The sequence below is a fragment of the Hemitrygon akajei genome, chromosome 9 (assembly GCF_048418815.1).
Source record: "Hemitrygon akajei chromosome 9, sHemAka1.3, whole genome shotgun sequence".
Classification (NCBI taxonomy): domain Eukaryota; kingdom Metazoa; phylum Chordata; class Chondrichthyes; order Myliobatiformes; family Dasyatidae; genus Hemitrygon; species Hemitrygon akajei.
In genome coordinates this window covers 100,162,925-100,187,702 of record NC_133132.1, presented here as the reverse complement: position 1 = coordinate 100,187,702, position 24,778 = coordinate 100,162,925, and the positions used below count along the sequence as shown (strand labels likewise).

Genomic DNA, 24,778 nt, shown 5'->3' with positions numbered 1-24,778 from the left:
ATGATAGATGCCACCTTCTTGAGGTATCATCTTTTGAAGATGTCCTCAACGGTGTGGAGGCTCGTTCTTGCGATGGAGTCTACAACCCTCGGCAGCTTTTTCTGATCCTGTGCACGGGTGCCTCCGTACCAGGTAGTGATGCAACTGTACGTATGACAATAATAAACCAATTCCATTAAATAGACTTCTTGAGTGAGTTAGAAAAAACATGGCTGATGGAATATATGGTGGGGTGGAAGAATGTGAGGTCATTCACTTGATGATGTTCTTGGATACCGGCATGTGCTTTTACACAACTCACTGACAGCCTGTGAGGCAACAGCATCTAGGCAAATGGCACGTTAGCCCTCATTACAAGAGGATTTGAATGCAAACATAAGAAAATCTTATTGCATTTGTATTGTCTTGGTGAGTCTGCATCTGGAATATTGTTCAGTTTTGATCTCCTTACCTACTTGCCATAAAGGAGTACAGCACTAAATTTTTTGTTGTATGAGAAGAAATTGAGTAGACTATTTTCTTCACTTCAGAAGGATGAGAGGAGATCTCATTGCAACATATTGCATTTACAGGAATGAATGCACGGAGGATATGTCTTGTGGATGAGTTAGGGACAGGGACACAGTTTCCAAATAAGGGTCTGAGATTTAGTCAGCTATGAAAGGAGAAATTTCATCACTCGGAAGGTAGTCCTCTTCATTTGGGTTTTCTGAAGGCTCACTCAAATAAAATAAAAGTTCGACATTTCAGTGAAAGGTCTGTCCTGGAACATCAATTGTTAATTCCCCTCCATAGAGGCTGTCTGATTTGCTGAGTTCCTCCAGCATTTCTTTTTTGTGTGTTTCTCAATACTTCCAGCATCTGCAGAATTTCTTGTGTTTACAGAGATAGAAGATCAGCTTTAATCACAGACGGACTCAAAAGGCCAGCAGACTACTCCTGTTCTTATTTTTTTTATCTTGTGTAAACCTTCACTGAACTGCATCCGATGCATAAATATTCTTAAACGAAGAGAACATTTTTGTATATATTCACCCAGATGTAGTTTCATCGATGCTTTTTATTTAACTGATGCATAGCTTTTGTATTTTGTTTCCTTAGCAATAATTACTTCCAGTACCTGGATACCAGTCTTTTGCATCTCGAGCTCTGCAATCTTTCACCATTTAGATATTAATTTGTGTAAATTTTCCCTGCCAAAATGGACAGATTCATATTTTCCCATATTATACTTCACATTTGTGCCTATTTGATTAATCTACATGGCCTCCTTTTGTGTCCTTTTCATAACTTTGTGTTATTTAGCAACCATGGCTTCAGTCTCTTCATCAAGGTCATTTGTACGAGTTTAAAAAAAAGTTTGACCTTTGAGAATATGGGAGAATTGTTAAAGACAATAAATTTGATTGCAACTGAGCAATCAGATTTCCCTCTGCCATCAAATTTTTCAACAGTCCATGAATACTACTTCACTACTTTTTCTCTTTATGTACTGATTGGTTTTTATAATTATTGTAACATATGAGTATTTTATTAAGCATTGCACTGTACTGCTTTCGTGACATATGTCAATGATAATAAACCTGATTCTGAGTCTGAACTTATTTTGTATGATGTAAAGCTGATGCATCTCAGAATGTTCTTGTTATTTCACCATGCCGATTGTCTGTTCTCTATCAGGAGATGGTGCTCATTGTAGTGCAGTTCTTTCAACATGTATCACAATATGTCCTATTGTTGGCTGATGTCGAAATGAGATTTTGGGAGTGACATTTGATTACCTTGTCAACCAAATAAGTAACTTGTTGAGTTTTGTAGATTTACTTCTAAATCTCATTGTAATCAAATTAGTCACCAAATGTCAAGTAATTTGTCCTGGGTGCCTGTCATTACTTTGTAGTTTTTCATCAATATGTGTTTGAAAAGGTATAAATTGAAAAAGATCGAAAGCTCTCTAAAGACTCCAACTTGTGCAGTTGTTCCTGGTATGTAAATAGGTGAAAACTGCTAATCTGTAACAAACTGTAGCTTTAAAACAATAGCACAGAATAGGCACTTCCGGCCCTTTGAACTGCTCTGCCCAACAGTTCCCCGATTTAACCGTAGTCTAATTACAAGTTAATTTACAATAACCTACCAACCTGTACGTCTTTGGACTGTGGAAGAAAACCAGAGCACCTAGTGGAAACCTGCCAGGCACAAGATGAACACACAAACTCCTTACTGGCGGCAGCAGGAAATAAACCAGGTTCCCTGTACTGTAAAACATTGTGCTGACCATGCTGCCCAAATTTCCTTGGGATGTGGGCGTATTCTACAATACCAGAATTAACTGCTCATTCAGCAACACGCTAGAGGAACTCAGCAGCATCTGTGTTGGGGAATGTTTCAAGCCGAGACCCTTCATGAAGACCGGAAAGAAAGGGGCAAGAAGACAGAAAAAGAAGGTAGGAGGGATGGAAGGAGTACAAGCAGGCAGATGATAGGTGAGCGCGTAGAAATTCTGCAGTTGCTGGAAATACAAAGGGAGGTGATGGCCAGATGAGAAGTGAAGGGGTAAGATAATGGGGAATGGGAAAAGAAAGAAGGGGGAGGAAGAAAGATTTCCAGAAGTTTTGTGTGTGTGTGTGTGTGTGTGTGTGTGTGTGTGTGTGTGTGTGTGTGTGTGTGTGTGTGTGTGTGTGTGTGTGTGTGTGTGTGTGTGTGTGTGTGTGTGTGTGTGTGTGTGTGTGTGTGTGTGTGTGATGAAAAAGTGAAAATGTCTAAAACAGAACAAATTCTGGCTTAAGGGGAGATTTTTTAAAACCTGGTCCATTTTTAGGATCTGTGTGTTGTGGGCAAAGGTAGCATTCGTTGCCCATGAACAGTTGTGGTGAGCACCTTGCTCTGCTGCAGCCTTCCTGTGGACAACACTGTTGTCAGGCAAGTCACTGCAAGTTTTAAACTGGCTTAGTGGTGCTGCAACAGCCACCTCTTGCTCAGCACCAGTAAAACTAATGAGCTGATTGTTGACTTCAGAAAGGGGAAGCAGGATAAACATGCTGCAGTCTGCATTGGGGGATTGGCTGTGGAGAGAGCAGCTTTACATTCCTGTTCGTTAACATGTGCCAGTGTAGTGGCTAGCATAATGCTTTACAGTGCCAGCCATTGGGGTTGAATTCCCGTCACTGTCTGTAAGGAGTTTGTACATTCTCTCTTTGACCTGCTGGGTTTCCTCCAAGTGCTCCATTTTCCTCCCACATACTAAAGACGTACGGGTTAGTAAATTGTGGGCATTCTGTGTTGACAGCAGAAGCATGGTAACACTTGTGGGCCACCTAGTCTGATGCTTGTTGATTTGATTTGATGCAAACAACGCATTTCACTTTGCTTCGATGTACTGGTGACAAATAAAGCTCATCTTTAAATATATGGATGACCTGTCCTGGGCCCAGCTCATAGATGTAATTGCTAGGAAGGCTCAACAGCCTTCCTTGGAAGGTTAAGGAGGTTCGACTTATCACCAAACACATTCACAAACCTAACACACAAACTAACTCCTATAGGTAGTTCTATCCTTGGTAGCTTTTTGAGTTTTGTTGGATCTCCACTCATTTGTAGAAATGGATAGCTTTTCATGATGACTTGTGCATTGAAGGGTGGATAGAGAAGGTTAGGAAGAACCTGCTCACCATTCGACACAGAGTGTCTGATGTGCTCTTGCAGCCACAGTATTTATATGGGTGTTTCTGATACAGTTCAGTTTTTGGCATTTCCTTAGATGTGAATATAGGGAATTCTGATGTCAATACCATTCGAGTTGAGGGAGGTTAGGCCTGCTTGTTGGAGATGGCCTTTACGTTGCACTTCGGTGGGTGACAACAGATGTTGCTGGTCACCATTAACCCCTGCTGAATGTCAAAGTGTTGGTACATGCAAGCATGGGCAGCTTCATTTGCTGAGGAGTTGCCAATGGAATTTAACACTGCAATTTTTCTGTCTTACCTGTTGCTTAAAGGAAGGTGGCTAATGAAGTAAGCAAGCCTTAAGGCTGATTTATACTTGTGTGTCACATCTACACCGTAGGTACTGCGTACCCTATGCCATACCTATGCCGTAGGGTGACGTTCACCTCCCTAAAGAGGTAACTCACACGTCACAGCGACACAGACCGCAACAACTGTGATTGGTCCACTTGGTAGCATCGCATTTCCGGTTGCTTCTTCTCCACCACGTCTGTACTCCGATGCGAAATAGATGAACCAAATCATCAAATCTACCTGCCGACATGCGAAAATGTTTGAAATGCATTTCCTCGTCCATGTGTCTCACGAAGAAACTTAACACAGTAGCATAGAAACCCCATCGCCAACTAGCGTTTTGGCGCACACCAGTCCATACTTGCTACGCCTAGAGCCTACGCAGAAGTGAAAATCAGGGCTATGGCGTAGCCCGTACACACAAGTGTAAATCAGCCTTTAGTCAATACCCTGGGGAACTCCAGTAAGATGCAGAGTTAGAATCCATTTCTAGAAACCACACAACTCTTCGTGTCAGCTATGGAATGTTTTCACCTTGATGGTCAGTTAGACAATTTGGATGCTTTTTTTTGTTAGTAATTTGCAACATTCATTATTGTATCTATCATAGAAGAGTTTGACTAGTTTTGGAGCACAGATCTTTAAGAATTAAGCTGGCATATTCAAAGTTCAAAGTAAATTTATTATCAAAGTACGTTTTTGTCGCCAAATACTATCTTGAGATTCATGCTCTGGCAAGCATTTGCAATAGAACAAAGAAATACAATAGAATCAGTGAAAAACTACACACACAGACTGACAAACAACCGAAGTGCAGAAGAAGACACTGCAAATGCAAAGAAAACAATAATAAATACATCATGTAGAGAGCATCAGTTGTAGAGCCATGGACGTGAGTCTATAAGTTGTGGAGTCAGTTCAGAGTTAGGGTGAGTGAAGTTATCAGAAACCAGAGAGTTGAAGGTACAGGTGTCCCCCGCTATCTGAAAGTAGAGCGTTCCTATGAAAAATTTCGTAAGCCAAAATGGTGTGAAGCGAAGAAGCAATTACCATTAATTTATATGGGAAAAATTTTTGAGTGTTCCCAGACCCAAAAAATAACCTACCAAATCATACCAAATAGCTCATAAAACCTAAAATAACACTAACATATAGTAAAAGCAGGAATGATATGATAAATACACAGCCTATATAAAGTAGAAATAATGTATGTTCAGTGTAGTTTCACTTATCAGAATCGGGAAGATTTAGCCAAAACTGATTTGTAAAAAAAAAAATCAGCATGTACACTCATATGCACATACATGCCCGCGCAAGGCTTCACGGTCATGGTAGGCTTTCTCGGGGTAAACACAAGTTTAAGGCGGGTGCCTTTTTTCATAAAAGTGAAAATCCTCTTCGGATTTCTTTCGGTTAGCGAAAACAGGTACTAATGTAGGTATTTCGTAAAGTGAGCTTTCGAAAAGCAGGGGATATCTGCAATAACTTTTCCTGAACCTGTTGTTGTGGGACATAAGGCTTGTGTACCACCTTCCAAATTATAGCAGTGAGAAGAGAGCATGGCCTGGATGGAGGGCGTCCTTGATGATGGATACGACTTTCTTGTGGCAGTGGGTGTGCTCCAATGTGGGGAGGGCTCTGCCTGTGATGGACTGGGCTGTATCCACCACCTTATGTTGGATTCTGTAACCTTTGCAAAACCGTGATCTCAGCCTTTTTTTTATTCTATTAAGAGTGAATCAAATTGGCTGAAGGCTGGTTTATGTAATGGTGGAGATCTCAGGGGGAAAATGTGATAGATTATTCACATGGAACTTTTGGCTGAATACACAGTACTTCAGCCTAGTTGTAGGTCCCTTCATCATTGAGAATGAGGATGTCCTTAGAATCTCCTCATCCTGTTAGCTGTTTAATCACCATTGAGGCGAGGTATGGCAGGGTTGCAGAGCTCTGTCTATCTGAATGCTGTTTTTGCTGTGTAGCATACACACATGGTTTTTTTGTTGTAAAAGATGCAGTTTTTATCATATAAACTTCAAACTGTTATTACATTGCTCTTGAAATTCCTTTTAAATTGTTTTAGAAAATTCATCTACACTGGTTGTTTTTATTCAATCTGCACATTGATATTTGGGCTCAGTTGTATGGAGCATGCACTGTTGAAGGCACAAACAAGTGAAAATCTGCAGATGCTGCAAGTCTGAGCAACACACACAAAATGCTGGAGGAACTCAGCAGGACTGGAAAACAAAAGCTAGAGAGAAGATTTAAAAGGTGGTGGGAGAGAAGAGAGGAACACGAGGTGATAGTTGAAACCTGCAGGGGGAAGGATGAAGTAAAGAGCTGGGCAGTTGATTGGTGAAAGAGACAGAAGGCCATGAAAGAAAGAAAAGGGAGGAGGAGTACCAGAGGGAGGCGATGGGCAGGCAAGGAGATAAGGTGAGAGACGGAAAAGGGGACAGGGAATGGTAAAGGGGGAGGGGCATTACCAGAAGTTGAGAAATTGATATTCATGCCATCAGGTTGGAGGCTACCCAAACAGGATATAAGGTGTTGTTCTTCCAACCTAAATGTGGCCTCATCATGACAGTGGAGGAAGCCATGGATGGACATATCAGAATGGGAAGTGGAAATAAAGTGGGTGGCCACTGGGAAATCCTGCTTTCTCTGGCAGATGGAGCACAGGTGCTCGGTAAAGTGGTTTCCCGATCTACATTGGGTCCCACTGATATACAGAAGGCCACACCAGGAGCACCAAACACAGTATATTGAAGGCACAGTGTTTTGGGAGCTGCCTTCACTACAAGGACAACAGTGAAGATACAAAAACTTGCACCCACCCATATGGGCAGATATTTTTACATCTGCTCTGTTAGGTAATATATTTTAAAAATTGATAGCGTTATTTTGGGAAAGAGTTGTTTGCTTTATCCTGACTAAAATTATCTTCTCAGTTGGCATCACAAAAATGGATAATTTGGACATTATTAAATTGCTGTGGGGGATCATTCTGTGCACAAATTGGCTGCCAAGTTTCCTATGTTGGAATGATAGCTACTGTTTAGAATACTTTATGAAGGTAAGATGAGACTATGGAAGATGCAGTGGGATTATAAATTGTGTATTTGAGCTGACTCTATAGACCTGCCCTGATCAGCTTGTAACATCATATAATTGGAATCATACACTATCTGAATTCTAGAAATTATAGATTAAAAATAAATATGGACAACAAACCAATCCTATTGAAAATTTGAATCTTAGAAGCAAATCATGTGCTGGAAATCTTGAGCAGCTGACGCAAAACGCTGCTGGAATGGTCCTGTAGCAGTTATGCCAGCAACCCGGGTTCAATTCCTTTCTCTGATTGTAAGGAGTTTGTACATTCTTCTCGTGGCTGCTTGGATTTTCTCCAGGTTTGAGAGACGTACAAGTTAGCAGGTTAATTAGTCATATGGATGTAATTAGGCAGTGTCTAATCATCTGTGACCGTGCTGCATCTCCAAATAAAAATAAATAAACTCAGCATGTCAGGGAGTATCTATGAAGAAGAAGGAACGATCAACATTTTAGGAAGGGTTTTGTTTATTTGCTGACAAAGGGGCTTGCGCTGCTTGCTTCACTTGTAGTAAATGCAGGAAGTAATTTGGCACCTTGAGAATCTGGAGTTGTCTGTATCAACTGGCACAAGGCTTGGGATGTATTGGCAGAAAGAAGAGTATGTGCTTGCCATTATGTTAGTGCCGAACCTGTACAAAGTGTGGACTTAAATTTGATTTCTGGTGTATGCATCTTGATTAGACTGCTGACTTTGTGCTTAATACTAAATGTAAAGAGGGTGGTATTGCGCTGCTCTGAGGAGAGCAAAGGGCCTGGCACGGCATAGGAGGCAGCTTGGTCATCCACAACCAAGGAAGAGCCCAGTCTGTGACACTTGTTTGTACCACTGGAACCAGATCGAGCGAGTGGAACTGCCCTGTGCAACGGCTTTCCCACTTTAAAAACTCTCCCGCACAGATTTCCTGTCAATCTGGACAATCACCGTGCAAAGAATTGATATTGGGAGTAAATGAACTGTAGTTTATTTTCACTTGCTTGATTGGTTCACTCTACCTCATACTGCATGAAGAGAATTGATATGGTGGGGGGGAAGGTGGTTCATTCTATAAGCCATAATACTATATAAGAATTGTAATGACCATCCTGGACACAGTTCACATTGAGAGGTAGTAAGGAAAAAAAGTGAACAAAAAAAGATTGTTTTTCCTCAGCTGGTAGTACAAGTATGGAGACTAAAGAGCTCCTTGGCTTTTTTATTTGCTGTTATTTCCGCCTGATGTTAAATGCTATTTTCATACATGGTGCCGTGTTGAGCTAAAAAATAAATTCCATTTAAAGTGTGTTCAAATTAGACTTAAAATAAAGGTTTTTAAATGTTTTGATAGTATTAATAAATATCTATTAGCATTATTGAATGACTAATAGTGATGATTTTATACTTAACAAATAATGAATGTTAACAAAAGGGAAATATTGAAGAATTTTTCACATTAATAAGTTGAAATGGAAGAGTGCTTCCCCCTTTTTCCTCCCTCTATCTTCAAGTCCAAACAGAGAATTCTGGTCATAAAGTAGGGAAGAAGAAACAAAAAATTAGATGGCATGACCCAGTATCACTGGTGCATGGCACATAGTCCCCCCTTGGTGAAGGTTCATCATGATCAAAAGCCATTATCATTCCACATCCATGACATAGTTTATTACAGACAATGCAAATTAGAACAATTAAAAAAAACAAGTTTTAAAGTTGCTTTACAGGAAGCAAGCTGTGACCCACATTCCAGTTTGATTTGGTATATGAAATATTTCCAGCTATAGTTCTTCAAAATCCGACCTAGTTCCCTGACTTGCCTGTCAGATACAGAGTCAGCACATTTCTGGCACAAGTGTTGTTTCCCTTTCTTCAGTATAATGATTAAAATATTCTGCATGAGTTTTAATCAATATCCTCTTTAAATGGAGCTGAGTGGGATAGTGAAGGTGGACTTCTGCACTCAGAGGCTACTTTATTCTTTACACCTATACATCTGCACGTTCAAGTTGGTGCTGCCGATATATGGTGTTGTTTTGTGGCAGCTAACAAAACTACTAACTATTTACTGAATAGATTTATTCTGGACTTCGATTACTGCAATCTGCAGCCAGTAATTTCCCTTTGGGAGATGTGCCTTTGAACTGGTTGAGCAATTTGGTGTTTTTTGTGGTATCATGAAGTCATAGGACACTACAGCACAGAAACAGGGCCTTTGGCCCATCTATTCTGTGCCAAACCATTAGTCTCCTTCGTCCCATTGACCTGCACCTGGGCCATATCCCTCCATACCCGTCCCATCCATGTACCTATTAGAATACCTGTATTGATGAGTGTCCAGTTCGGCTTATTCTGAAGGATTTGGCGAACTGGACTCTCAAGAACGCAGGTATGATCAAAGCTGCGGCAGCCACTGCTGTCCTGGCTTGAGAGTTTCATTGTGTTTTGCTATGTTTAGTCAATTGAAGCGCCGAGCCAGATTAGAGGTTAAGCCATAGAGCCTGAGGGTGGAGGACGAACCGGTGTTCAGCTCACTTCTCCATGTCAACCATGATCCCCACCTGAGCCTGTCCTATCTGCCTGGGTTTGGCCCATTGCACTCTTTTCTGGCTGCCTACCATAGGGTGGGTGGCGCAGGTGTGTTGGGTCCCATACCACCAGGTTCAAGAGTACGAGCCTCAGCACTGAGCTGGCTCTGGTCATCAGCCTGCTTCAAGCTGATCAAATAACTACATGTAACAGCAGTGGTGTGCAGAAGAGCATCTACCAAATAAAGGGCCACTGAATGCATTTTAAAGTTCTGTGACAATATTTTCCACCCTGAAGTAGTGAATTCAGCTTGGGATGCTGGCTAACATATCTACTAAAATATTCATCTCAAAGGCAAGTGGCTTCTTCACTATGTATACTTAAATCGGGCACTCCATTTCCCATTCTGTAACAATGCCCACATTCCAAAGGGCTCTTCATGGGCAGGGCAGAGCCAAATGCAACAAGCACATGTAATACAGTGCACTATATTGCCATTTTATTATTCCAATTGTTCAGTATATTAATTGGATAATTGTCTACTTTTGTTCAAGTTTATATTTTATATAATTTAAAATGCATATGAAGTATGCAGCACGGTAAACAATAGCTCGCTGTATGAAAATACAGTAACCCAGTACTTGCAAGCATTGAATGTTTAAGGTGACTTTAAAAACTGAATTTCAAATGGCAATGATTTACAGATTAACAATACACAAGTTTTTCCTCCGATGTATTTTTAGGGGCATTTAAAATTCATTTAAAAGTTGAGTTTTCTGGATGGATCTTATTAAGATTTGGTGTTAAAACTATGCATAGTGTGACTAGGAGTTGTTATAATTGTGAATCTGGTGAAATTGCTATATTCCTATGTTACAGAAGTAAACTGTACAGATGAAGTTGTTTCCACAGAAAAGCAAATAGGATCATTCAATGGCATGATTATCTTTCTGAAATTCATACAATTAAATGACGTTAGGTTGTTTATGACAGCCCGTGATTATTTAAACTACATCCAAACAAGAGAAATGCATTCCTCAGACAAAGCGACGATCTTGTATTTCAGTGGCTTCACTTACAGTCTCTGGAAGTCTTAAATTACTTTTCTGTCACCAAATACTTTTTTAAAACTGCAGCCACCAATGAGATAAATAACTAGAAGGTCGATCTTGGCACTTCTGATTTCAGCCTGAGAATTGCCTTGGACACCAGGACAATTTGTCCTATTCTTCAAATGAGTACCACTCACATTTTAGGGGTTAGCTGTTTAACTAGATTAAGTTGAGGGGTTCTAATATATTGAGATCAGAAGTAGAATTGTCTTAAATTCATAATTTCCAAAGAATATCCTTGTGCTTCTTTTATAAAGAAATAGAAATGTGCTGTAGTTTTGCATTGTCAGGAGCCGTCTCAAGGCAATCTTGTGGATAGTTCACTGATGGGTTGAGTAAACTAGCGTGCTTGACTGAAAATTTTTGTGTGTGAATTTAAATGTTTCAAATCAGTTGGGTAGAAAAGCAGGACAAAATGTGATATTTGATCATTAATTTTATTGTTATATTACTGCCCTTGCAAGAATCCAGGGTGTGTTTGGAGTTGCAGGTATAGAAAAGCTTGAAGACTGGCTGCTGAATTTGGAAGCACCTTTGAAAGTCAAGGGATCTGGGACTTAGCAGTGGGTGGTACAAAACGTTGTTGCTGCATAGGCAGTTACTTTGCCTGGGTTTGCCTGCCCCAGATTGCCCAATTCAAGACTAAAACTAGAAGTAGAAATGGTGGGGGGGGGGGGGGGAATAAAGCAGTGATTAAAACAGCCAACGTGAAATTTTCAGGAAGTCGTCTAGATGTTTATCTTGCCCACATCCCATTCTTTGAATCTGAATGACTTGCGGCATCAGCAAAACCTGTACTGAATACTTACATCAACACAAGAACTGAACCAAAAGTGAAACAGGTGTATACATTGTGAGAAATGCTGTTATATTTAGAAGATTGAAAATGTACCCATCTGGAAAAGTTCAGATGGCATCAATCTACAATATCTGGAGTTCCTGCAGTTCATGACAAAAGTGCAGTATCTTCAATGGATTACCTCTTCATGAATACTATCTAACTGGCAAATCACAGGTAGAAGAACTTAGGAGCAAAAATTTTCACCGAAGACCAGCAGGAAAGCTGAGACAGTGCCATCTTTTCAAACAAACTTATTGCTAAGAATTATTGAAAAGTAAAAATAAAGTAGATTTATTATCAACATAATAAAATAGCTCAGTGGCCACTTTATTAGGTTCATCTGTAAACCTGCTTGTTAATGCAAAAATCTAATCAGCCACCCACGTGGCAGCAACTCGATGCATAAAAGCATGCAGACATGGTCAAGAGGTTCAGTTGTCGTTTAGACCAAACATCAGAACAGGAACGAAATGTGATCTAAGTGACTTTGACTGAGGAATGATTGCTGGTGCCAGATGCGGTAGTTTGAGTGCGTATCTCAGAAACTGCTGATCTCCTGGGATTTTCATACATGAGTTTACAGAGAATGGTGCAAAAAGCAAAACAAAATCCAGCTTGTGGCAGCTCTTTTGTCAAAAATGGCTTGTCAATGAGAGCAGTCAGAGAAGAATGGCCAAACTGCTTCAAGAAAGGAAGGCTACTGTAACTCAAATAACCATGCCTTACAACAGTGGTGTGCAGAAGAGCATCTCTGAACATACATGTTAAACCTTGAAGTGGATGGGCTACAGTGACAGAAGAATTAACAAAGTTCTACTCCTATACCTAATAAAGTGGCCACTGTGTATGTCACCATTACTACCTTGAGATTCATTTTCTAGTAGGCATTTACAGAAAGAAAAGAAATGCAATAGAATGGATGAATAAGTATACATAAATAAAGACTAACAGTCAATGTGCAAAGCCTGATTTGAAAGCTGACTGCAACAGCTGTGCAAGGTAATGAGTTGTTTTGATTGTTGCTCCTACGACTTCTGCTGCTGAAGTTTGTACTTGTTTTGTGTTCCAATGTGTAATTGTGTTGCAGCGTAGAGTGTTTTCCACTTTCACCTACAGGAACTAGAACTTGAATACTTTCAGTTGTTTCAATGCTCTGTCAAGATGAATGGGAAGCAGGCACTCCCAAGTTACAGTGGAACTGCTGGCAGTCTGCCATCCCTAGCAGGCTCAGATTATGTTCTCAACACATTGCAAGCAGGAAGTGCTCTTGTGCAGTATGTGGATGTAATAGTTCTGTTTACTGAAAGCTAACCAGACCAAAGGTAGTGAAAATATGCTTTTGTTTACTTTTACAGGCAATCGATGAACCTCCCTATCTAACAGTTGGTACTGATGTGAGTGCTAAATACAGAGGGGCATTCTGTGAAGCCAAGATCAAGACAGCAAAAAGGCTTGTCAAAGTAAAGGTATGTAACTCATTGGTAACAATGAAAATTGTCATTCCAACTTTTGTTTCCTGACTTAAAATTCTCTTCTTCACTTGGTGATCCATGTCATTGGTGTCCATTTAGTAGCCACTAACGCAATATTGGTGTCCAGTTAAAATATAGCGCGAGAGATTGTAAGCATAAGTATTGGATTAACATACTCAAGTTTTATAGAACAGCATTGAAGGTTTTACGTAGGTGAGCACTATAGGGAAAGAAGCTGCAATTCCTGAAATATTTTGGACATAATCAGTGATATCACATCCTTCTGTGATGTCAGAAGAGAATAAATTTTTAAAAATTATCTTTAACATTTTTACCCAGAGCTGTTTTTATCACAATGTGATCTCTGGTTAAAGGTTAGTTCATTTTATTTGTTGTAAGGATTCTAGTGATATATAATTCGGAACTCTGACATAAAGTTGTACCTTGCCATCAGTTTTTCGGCTGAACTGTAGATGTTCTTTGTCCTCCACTGCATCTTTAATTGTGAAATGTGTAAGTTTGCCAGGGTTCACTAAAAATGCTCCGTGTTGTCTTGCCTAACCTGCATATAACCTGCAGAAAACATATTAAAGTCCATATTGCCTCCTTTGCTTGACAAATTTAACCAATTTTATGTAAAATTTTTGATATATATAATAATCCTAGGTGCTGCAGATAATTGTTCAACTATTCAAGCTGTGGCTTCAAAACCTAGCTATATTTTTGAGGTCACTATTTTAATCACTTGTAGTTAAGCAATTATGATTGACCTAGTAAACTAAAATGGTATTAGGTCATGAAAGTGTTTTTGTATTGAGAGGCTGGTACAATATCAGTCTTTTACTGCTTGGGAGAATATCATCAGATGACAGTGATTTATCACTGGAAATACTTTATATGAAAATTAGTGGTTCAGTTGCATTTGTAATCTGGAAAGTCTGGTTTGTAGTCTGATCCGAGCATATTTGGTTATCTGGACCATTGATCTCAGTCACACCTGTCAGTGCTGTTACTATTCTGGCTTCTGTTGCTTTCCCGCTTGAGTTACTGAGTAAAACATGAATCTGCAAAGCAGCAGTTTCTTAGATAACAGAAAGAGTTGGAAGTTGAAATCAAGGTTTGAGAAATCAATCGAACTTGCACAATTGCTGACAAGTGGTACTTTGCAGCAACAGTAGCATAGCAGTTCACTTGACGTTAGTAAAGCTCGGGGCATCAGAGTTCAATTCCAGTGCCATCTGTAAAGAGCTCGTATGTTCTCACCAGGACCACGAGGGTTTCCTCTGGGTACTCTGGTTTCATTCCACAATCCAAAGATGTATCAGGTAGATTAATTGGTCATTGTAAATTGACCCATGATTAGGTTAAAGTGAAACTGGGGTTGTTGGGCGTGGCTGAGTGGTGCGAGCCAAAGTCCTATTCCATGCTGTATCACTAAATAAATAACTAAAATTCATAATTTCATAGAACTCTGTCATGTGGCCATAGCCACCTTCACTGGCACAAAAAGTGCCAGTGTAATCTGCTGAATGTCGAACAACTGAAAATATTGTTTAAAATATATGACAGAGTAACGCAATGCTTCTTGCGTTGTTTCTCTATCTTACTTGCTGTGCATTTCCAGCATTTTCCAGAGAAACGGATGTAATGTTTAAGATCAAAAGTTCTCTATCCAAACTGACTAGTGCATAACTTAGCACAGGAAAGGTACCACTGATTCTTATCTCTGTGAAATTCTCCCAAATCCACTGGCAGCAGAAGCAAATGAATATCTTTATCTTGACCCAGAATAGTGTTCCTACACTGAAATTCATTCTGCTGGGCAGACCATGTTGTTTGTACACCCAAAACTAGACTACCAAAGAGACATTTTAATCCTAGTTGTGTCACAAGATGAGACTGCCTGATATAGAAGGAAATAATTTGAGAATGTTTTCAACATTTCTTTGGGGGGAAAAATGGAACGTTCCAACTGACTCCAATAAATCTTTGCCCGTGACTTCTTGAAGAGAAAGCGCATTCATCTTCCGAATCACATGTACATTGAATTAAATGCACCATTTGTGTTAACAACCAATACAAACCCAAGGATGTGCTGCGGATAGCCCACAAGTGTTGTCACACATTCCAGCACCAACATAGCATGCCCACAATACTTGGCAGAACAACACAGAACATGACAAAATAGTAAATAAGCAGCAAGAACAAAACAAGCTTCTTTCTTTCCTCCCACCCACTCACATACACAGTCAAACTTCTGGGCCTCCAGTGGCTCTCAGACTCACAGGCAACAAGTTGTTAACCTAACTTGCTATTCCTAATAAGATCTGTACTCCCTGATCTGTTTTTCTTTTTTTCTTCTTTATTCAACATAAATTTTTCAAGAAGAGTGTGACTGCTTTTATTCTTGATAAAATGTATTACTTTGTACTTAAAGATGTTAAAATTTAATAAGCAAATTAGACATCTATACTTCAAATTTATTGAAGTCATCCTGAAGTTATTTTGTTCTGCTCCACTATCCAATTGGACTGATTTGGAAACTTTGGAATTGCACGGATTTGGAAAATTGTGCTTCCATGTTACAGATTTCATCCTTGTGGAATATCACTTTGCTGATCTGTGATTTATTCAGTTCTTTCTTCCTATTTTGTAGTCAGTATCCATTCAATAAATCCTGATAACAGCTTTTGTGATTCATTGAATGGATTAAAAAATGACTACAAAATGGAAAATAGGGAGAAGTTTCTTCTAATTTAACTAGTCTTTTTAGTAGTCAGTTTTTCAAATTCATTCAATGAATCACAAAAGTTGTATCATGACCTTGAAATACAAGTCTGAACTCTAAAGATAAAGCATATGGATTTTTTTGCTGGTTTAAACTGTTATATTCCATTTTTCAATATGTGCGTTCCTATCAAAGTCAAGGTTTTGATCTTGTTTATAGAACGTTGTGTTCCATCTCCCTTCCAAGCTGATTATTTTGCAAGCCAATGTTAAAATAACCAGGAGATTAAAAATCCTGTAAATGTTGCCACTTGTAGGGTTCATTGTATATGAACAATGAATTTGTTAATATGCAGTTAATGCATTATGACTGTAGTGAATTTTGATGATTGTTGTGTCAAGGATTAACCATTGATTGTCCAGGTTGAATAAAGAATTTAAAAGTAAAATGAAGTGACAGATTTTGTGTTGTAGCTGTTGAAGGTTCACTGAAGGGGGGAGGGGTGTGAAAGTTGACAATTTAATTAAATAGTTACTGGAAAGAGAAGCATTTAGACAGTCAGGGAATTTAGGGATTTATTTACTTTTTTTAATTTTGAGCTATAGCGCAGTAACAAACCTTTCTGCCCCATTGAGTCTGCACCACACAATTATACCCCTGAGTCCAATTAACCTACTAATTTGTACAGCTTTGAAATGTGGGAGGAAACTAGAGCACCTGCAGAAAACCCATGCAGGTCACGGGGAGAATGTACGACAGTACAGACAGTGGTGGGAATTGAAGGGAGGTCGCTGGCAGTGTAATAGTGTTACCGGTGGGTGGGATTATATTTGATTGGTATCATGGTTAACACAGACATTGTTCCTGTGCTGTGCTGTTCTGTGATGTCCTATTCTCATCTAATCTGCCCCGATTTCTCTGTTGCAGTTTCAGCTTGTATTATAATAGTTTCCTGTTAGCTCTTATTCAGGCATAAGATTGGGTTATTTTCTTTTTCAGCATTGTGAGCACATCTTGAGTGGAGAGCAGCACGTTGTATTGTGGTGGTTGTGGTGTTGGGGATTCTCTCCGTTAATGACTGGATTCCAAAGCAATACGTACTCATGGAAAGTTTCATTTCTTTTATATGCTGCTTGACCTTTGTTCACTGATAAAATTTGCTCTCATTCAACTAGTATGTTACCCACTCTTTCTTTCAGTTTGTTGTCATATTCTTATTCTGATTTCAATCCTGATTGAGAAGTTGCAGAACCTGGGCCTCTGTACCTCCCTCTGCAAATAGATCCCTGACTTCCTAACTGGAAGACCACAATCTATGCAGATTGGTGATACCATATCATCCTCGCTGATGATCAACACTGGTGCATCTCAGGGGTGTGTGCTTAGCCCACTGCTCTACTCTCTATACACATGACTGTGTGGCTAGGCATAGCCCAACACTATCCATAAATTTGCTGATGATACAACCATTGTTGGTAGAATCTCAGGCGGTGACGAGAGGGCATACAGGAGTGAGACGTGCCAACTAGTGGAGTGCTGTCACAGCAACAAACTGGCACTCAACATCAGTAAGATGAAAGAGCTAATGGTGGACTTCAGGAAGGGTAAGACGAAGGAACACCACCAATCCTCATAGAGGGATCAGAAGTGGAGAGAGTGAGCAGCTTCAAGTTCCTGGGTGTAAAAATCTGAGGATCTAACCTGGTCCCAACATTTTGATGTAGTTATAAAGAAGGCAAGACAGCAGCTATACTTTATTAGGAGTTTGAAGAGATTTGGCATGACTATTCAATAGATGTATAACGTAATTGATTTATTTATTATTATTATTATTTTTTCTCTTCTATATTAATGTATTGCATTGAACTGCTGCTGCTAAGTTAACAAATTTCACGTCACATGCCAGTGATAATAAACCTGATTCTGGTTCTTATTTTGTGTTCCTTAATTCCTTTCACTCACTTCTTTCCTCCTTTTATGCAGGTTCCTTCTTGTTAAACTCTTGTGGTGTTTGTAAGAGTGCAGAATCTTTGAAGAGAGAGAGTGAAGTTTTCTAGGGTTCAATTAATTGCTATCTGGTTGATATGTTTGTGTGTGATCAGAATTTGCTTCTGTTGTGGTTTACACCAACAATAACATTGAGATTTTGTCAAGATACTGAAGGGCTATTTATGCTCATGGAAGGACAACAACAGAACTTTCACCAGGAGAATATATGACCTATAATGCTTCCTCAGCAATTATTTAAAAGATAATGCATTTAGTCATATTTCCTTGTTATTTTTAACTATTTTATCCAGTTCAAAAGTCAGGAAGTTATGCTGCAGCTTTATAACTCTAGGCTGCATCTGGAATATTGCATATACTTCCAGTCACCCCACTATAAGAAGGATGTCGAGTTTTTGGAGAGGGTGCAAAGAGGTTCACCAGAATGTTGCCTAGATTAAAGGACATATGCTGTAATGAGAGGCTGGACAAACTTTGGTTGTTTTCTTTGGAGCAGTGGAGGCTGAGGGGCGATCAGATAGAGGTTTATAAGAATATGAGAAGCATAGATAGCCAGACAGCATCTTTTTCCAAGAGTTAAAATGTCTAACATCAGAGGGCATGCATTTAAAATGAGAAGGGGTAATTTCAAAGGAAATGTGAGGGCAAGGTTTTACACAATGTGGTGGGCAGCTAGACTGTGCTCTCTGGGGTGGTAGTGGAGGCATAAACGTTAGGGACTTCTAAGAGATGTAGGCACATACGTTTGGAAAAATGGAGGGTATGGACATTGTGGGCAGAAGAGATTAGTCTATTAGACATTTGATTATTTATTTATTTGGTTCAGCACAACATTGTGGGTCAAAGGGCCTGTTCCTGTGCTTACTGTTCTATGCCTTATCCACTTGCTTTTAAAATCTTTTGTGCATTCATCTTCCATTGCTGATTCCAATGTTGTGATGTCTCTCTGCTCAAAAATATCTCCTGAATCTTTATGGTGGGAATGACCTTATTTTCATACTTTTCAATACTTCACACTGCAAAAGATTTACCAACTCAGCACTGAAATAAAGAGAGGGAGACATACTGAGCAAATTTCGTCAGTGGACAGAGATAAACAGCATTCAAAAGAAATTAAACTTCCCATGGACATGTAGTATTTTTTTTTACAATAGATTTCATCAACATTTTCTGTTTCTCTTTTTAAAAAAAATATCCATTTGTTTCTTTTTTTTAAATACAGCGTGGAATAGGCCCTTCCGGCCCAACAAGTTGCACTACCCAGCAACCTACTGATTTAACCGTAGCTTAATCACAGGACAATTTTAGGTGATCAATTAACCTGCAAGCCGGTATGCCTTTGGACCAAGAGAGAAAACCAGAACACTCAGAGGAAAGCCACACAGTTCAAAGGGAGAACGTACAAGCTGCTTGCAGATGGCACCAGATTTATACTCTGAATTCTGGATCGCCCCAAGCTGCAATAGTGTTGTGCTAACTGCTGCACCCAATTTATTCCTTTGATGTACATTTCTTATATTTCTCCCCAGAACAAATCATAGCAGATTAAATTTAACATCTGTTGTTCAATATATACCTGTACAAAGCACTCTAAATCATGCAGTTAACCATGCTCCTTCAGTAATCTCATCAGCACATTGTGATAGTGAGACATGCACATCTGTGACTAATTTCGAGAATTGGTTCTCATGCTGGAGGCAATCATTGGTCATTCTAACAAAAAATGATTTAACAAAGATGGCTGTGTGTCTTAAACACAGTATCTGCAGATACTGGAAATCCAGAGCAACAAACACAAAAAGCAGGAGGAACTCAGCAGGTCAGACAGTATCTATGGAGTGCAATAAACAGTTGATGTTTTGGGCTGTGACCCTTTGTCAGGACTGGAAAGGAAGAGGGAAGAAGTCAGAATAAGAAGGTAGGGGAAGGGGAGAAGTAAAAGCTGCCAGCTGCGAGATCAGGTAAGGAGGGATGGTGAGAAACTGAGAAGATGTAATAGGCTGAAGAAGAAAGTATCTGATAGGAGAGGAGAGTGGGTCATGAGAAAAAGGGAAGCATCAGGGGCACTAGAGGGAGGTGATGGGAAGATGAGGAGAAGAGAAAGGGGTAAGAGGCCAGCCAGAATGCGGAGTGGAAAAAGAGACAAGGGGTGGGAGGAAGAAATTAGTGAAGATCAGAGAAATCAATGTTCATGCCTTTTGAAGGTCCTCTGACATTTGTATTTCAGCAGCCATATTTCTTTTGAATAGAATGTAATTTATGGACAAATTTCTAAACTGGCCCTTTCACTTTCTTTCTTATGAGCTGTACTTGAAAAGTGCTCTGTATTTTCCAATGTAAACACAGTACTTCCTCTCATCACTGTGTGCCTCTTCTTGTAACATGAATAAAGTCACTAGAGAGATGCAGCTGATAGATAAAGAAGCAGTCTTTTATTCAACAAAATGAGGTATGCTCTGGAGGAAGAGGCCTGTTTGACCCGATATTACATGAAATTTTATATGCTAAAAGCCAAAGGGCAATTCTATATTTATGATGTGACTACAATGCTTCCTTTGAGTTACATATAATTTTCACATATAAATTCCAGACACCCAAAATGAATGTTAATCCACAATATCTGACTTTTCATTTACCTGCTGTCCACAGCTCGAGGAGCCTTTTGTTCATGGTTGCTTTTTGAAGTTAATCTGCAATCCATGTTCAAGTCTAAAGATTGGTTACTGAAGTTAATATTTTGCTGTACAATCTAATTCCAGAAAATGCCTTAGCATCCCTAACAATCTGTCTCTTTATAATGATGTCCTTGTAATGGTCTGAGAAAGTTACTTCAAAGTAGATTTATCATCAAAGTAAATACATGCAGTGCAGAATGTTACCATGTACTCCCTTCAGATTCATTTTGTCGCAGGCATTTACAGGAAAATAAAGCAATACAACAGAATCTACAAAATAACATAAATAAATAAAGACTGACAAGCAGCCAAGGTGCAAAAGAAGACAAACTATCCAAATAAAAAAAAATACTGAAAACATGAGTTGTAAAGAGTACCTTGAAAGTGAGTCTGCAGATCAGAGAATCAGTTCAGAATTGTGGTGAGTGGTGGAGTTATGCACACCAGTTCAGGAACCTGATGGTTGAATCAATGAAGGAGGCTTGACAGTTGTGGAGGGCTTGAATGCTAGCTCCTCTTGTAAAGTAAAATCCACTGACATAGGCGACAACAGGGCTTCTCTTCCAGATGAGCTCAATGCTGTCTATGCTTGCTTTGACTGTCAAATCATGGAGGAGCCATTATGAACTCCCACAGCCCCTAATGATCCTGTGATTGAGTCTCTGAGGCCAACATAAGAACATCCTTAAGGAGAGTGAAATCTTAGAAAGCACCTGGCACAGCTAGGGGACCTGGCCAAGTACTAAAGAGCTCTGCTGATAACTGTCTGGAGTGTTTACTGAGATCTTTAACCTCTCACCAGCAGTCTGAGGCACCCACCTGCTTCAAGCAGATTTCACTTATTTCAGTGCTTTTGGTTACCTAGCTCAATGACTTATGTCCAGTAGCACTTACATCCACAGTGATGAAATATTGTGAGATGTTGGTGATTGAGCACATCAACTCCCACCTGAGAAGCAACCCTGAGATTCAATTTTTTCACAGGCATTCACAGTCGGTACAAGAAACACTGTAGAATCAATGAAAGACTGCACCCAACAGGATGGACAAGCAAACAATGTACAAAAAAAAAAGAACTATGCAACTACAATAAGAAAATAATATTAAAAATATAAACAAAAAAGCAATAAATAGCAAGAGCATGAGATGAAGAGTCTTTGAAAATGAGTCCATTGGCTGTGGGAATAGTTCATCTACTTGAAACCTTATTGAGCTAATTTTCTTTTGTAACTCTGCAAACCATCCATTAATGCTAATTTAAGTTCAAAATTATAATTTCTGACTGAACTGTATCACAAAATACATGCAAAATTCTGTGGTAATTATTTTTTCCCTGGAGGATCTTTTGCTATGAGATTACTAATTAATCCTGTTTCATCACACTGAAGAGTCACTAGGATTATCTATTTGCTGGCTGATCCCATGACATGCCGTTCCAGAAAGCTGTCCTGAATGCATTCTATGAACTCTTACTGTGAACTGCTTTTGCCAGTTTGATTTCCTCAACCTGCCTGCAATCTAAAGCCCCTGCCCAGCTCGGAAATATTGTATTATCTTTGTTACAAGGTGTTTTCATTTCTTGAGGAGATTCACAAGACTGATCCCAGGAATGAAGGGTTAACATATGAGAAGCATTTGATCTCTGCTGGTCTGTACTTGCTGGAGTTTAGGAGTAAGAAGAGGGTTCTTATTGAAACCTATTGAAGACTGAAAGGCCCAGGGGAGGATACTTCCTGTAGTGGGTGAGTCTAAGACCAGACGGCACAACTTCAGAATAGAAGGATGTCTTTTTAGAACAGAGATGAGGAGGAATTTCTTTAACCAGAGGGCAGTGAAACTGTGGAATTCAGTGCCACAGATGATCATGGGGGCCAAGTCATTGGGGTTACTTAAAATGAAAGTTGATAGCTGCTTAATTAGTAAGGGCATCAAACTTTATGAGGAGAAGGCAAGAGAATGAGTTGCGAGGGACAATAAATCAGCCATAATGAAATGATAGAGCAGAGTTGATGGACTGAATGGCTTACTCTACTCTAATTCTACTCGTGCATGTCTTAATGGTGTTATGATTAATTCCAGCAGTGTTGATGCTATTTCTTGTGACTTATTCCATCTTGTGTCCTTCCATACTGATTCAACTCCCTGGTCTTCATCTATTACCCTAGTTAAGAACATGTTTTATTGTGTTACCACAGTTTTGCTGTTGGGTATTTGATTTTCTGAAGATTTGTCTTATGTTAATTTAGTGTCTTGTTTCTGTTAAGATAATGAGTCATTTGATTAGCTTGGGAATGTTGTATCAGTCAATTGAGTTTGTCTTGATAATATTCTGAACATTTGAGAGAGATTGGCAGTATCCAATTTCTAGGAAGATTTGGGTTTTTGGGTCTCTTTGCTGGAGTTGGGGAGAAGTGATGTGTGGAAAGAAGCACAGTAGAAGATGCTTGCAGAACCTTGCCTGAAGGACAGACTCAGATGTAAGAAATTCCTTGTGCAGACAGATGGTTCCATGGAGTAAGTGCCAAATGTTCTGAGTTAGCCAGTTAATTCATGACAGACTTTGAGGAGAGTTTGAATCATGGCTGGTGCCTTTTACGCAGAACACGGGTTCAGCGCCATGAGTGAAGCACATGACTTACCCAGCAATGAGTTCCATCGTTTATGTGCACACTGTAGACTCTTAACCGTAATGGGCCCTTTTTCTGTTAACTGTTAGTTAAAGTTGAAATATTTGTAAATATACTTCCACTTTAAGTTTATACCAGTGTAAGTTCTGTTATGTCCTGGTGAATGATAACTTTTGTATGGGATAGTATTTATACAGCATTCACCATCATTTCCATTACCTCAATGGAACATTCGACTTTCCTGTTTGCATTGAACCTGAATCATATCGACCCTAAACGTATGTTGTTTATTGGACATGGCTGTCTTACCATTACCCATGCATAGCCAAGTCACGTGGCTGTGGTCAGAGATAGCTAACAAGCCTAATTTTTTGTACTATGAGCCATTATAAGAGGGTTACATTCACATTCTCTGCAATCAAACTCATTACTGGTTGTGCTATCAGTTCACTGGTTTTTTAAAAAGTATTTTTGTGCTTTCAATTTTGTCTTTAAATTAAAGAAGAGATTAGCTTTATTTGTCACATGCACATGGAAACATACAGTGAAATGCGTTGTTTAGTGTCAGGGGCCATCAGTGTGAGGGTGTGCTGGGGGCAGCTCACAAGTGTTGCCATGTTTCTGGTGCGAACGTAGCATGCCCACAACTGACTAACCCTAACCTGTACGTCTTTGGAATGTGGTAAGAAAGCAGATCATCTGGAGGAAACCCACACAGTCATGGGGAGAGTATACAGACTCCTTACAGACAGTGGTGAGAATCGAACCTGATCTTCTGATCGCTGGAACAAGAAAGAGATTGCACTAACTGCTACACTACTGTCCCACCTTGTTGAGCCTTATTTAAAGTGGATTAGAAGATAAATAGGATGTGTTACTTCAGCGATTTAAGGCACAAGTAAGACACATCTGGATGGAGTACTGTGAATAACTTTCAATAACTTGCTGAAAGATAGTATTTCACTGGAGGGAAATTGTTGCGGGTTCAGTAGGGTGATCCTGGATATGGAAAAGTTCTGTAGGTTGAGACTTAATTCACTGAACATTATAAGAATGAGGGACATCAGTTGAAACATGCAAGATGTTTAGGAGGCTGGACAATGCTAATAGCCTCAGAATAAGGATGCCCATTTAATAATGAGGTGGGGTGTGGATTTTCTCTGTATTATCATTTGAGCTCCTTTCCATAGTGAGTTATTGGGAAGGATTGTTGGATATATTGAAGTCTGATAGATTTCTATTCAGAAAGGGAATCAAGGATTATTGGGAAAGAGCAGGAAAGTGGACTTGAATGCTACATTAACTATGATCCTATTGAATGACAAAGCAGGCTGAAGAACTGAGTAATACAGGATTACGTATGTTCAAAAAGATTGTCAGAAGCCTGGTGTCAGAGGATCAAAATTATTGAAGCCACAGTAAATATTTTATATGCCTTTCTAGTGTTCTATTTTTAATGCAATATATGAATGTCCCTTTAAACAAAACACACTCCTGTAAGCCAGAGTTCTAATTTTAGATTGATTGGTGATAAATGAATATTTACTGGCAAAAATGCTCAGACTTTGAGTGTCTTTGTACCTTTCTTTTAAAGGCTTGTCTGTATATATCCTGTGTGCATCTCATGCTTAATTTTGACCCCAAATAATTAAACAGTCTTTCTTGCAGTCTGCTTTT

The 24,778-nt window shown here is 39.4% G+C and overlaps 1 protein-coding gene across 3 annotated transcripts in view; it reads left to right on the top strand.

Moving 5' to 3' along the window:
• arid4b (AT-rich interaction domain 4B) overlaps window positions 1-24,778 on the top strand; it is a 145,673-nt gene that overhangs the window by 8,688 nt on the left and 112,207 nt on the right. For all 3 annotated transcript variants that reach the window (XM_073056633.1, XM_073056630.1, XM_073056631.1), the window contains exon 3: window positions 12,948-13,058. In XM_073056633.1, the coding sequence (XP_072912734.1) occupies window positions 12,948-13,058 (111 nt within the window). The remainder of the gene's footprint in view (window positions 1-12,947; window positions 13,059-24,778) is intronic.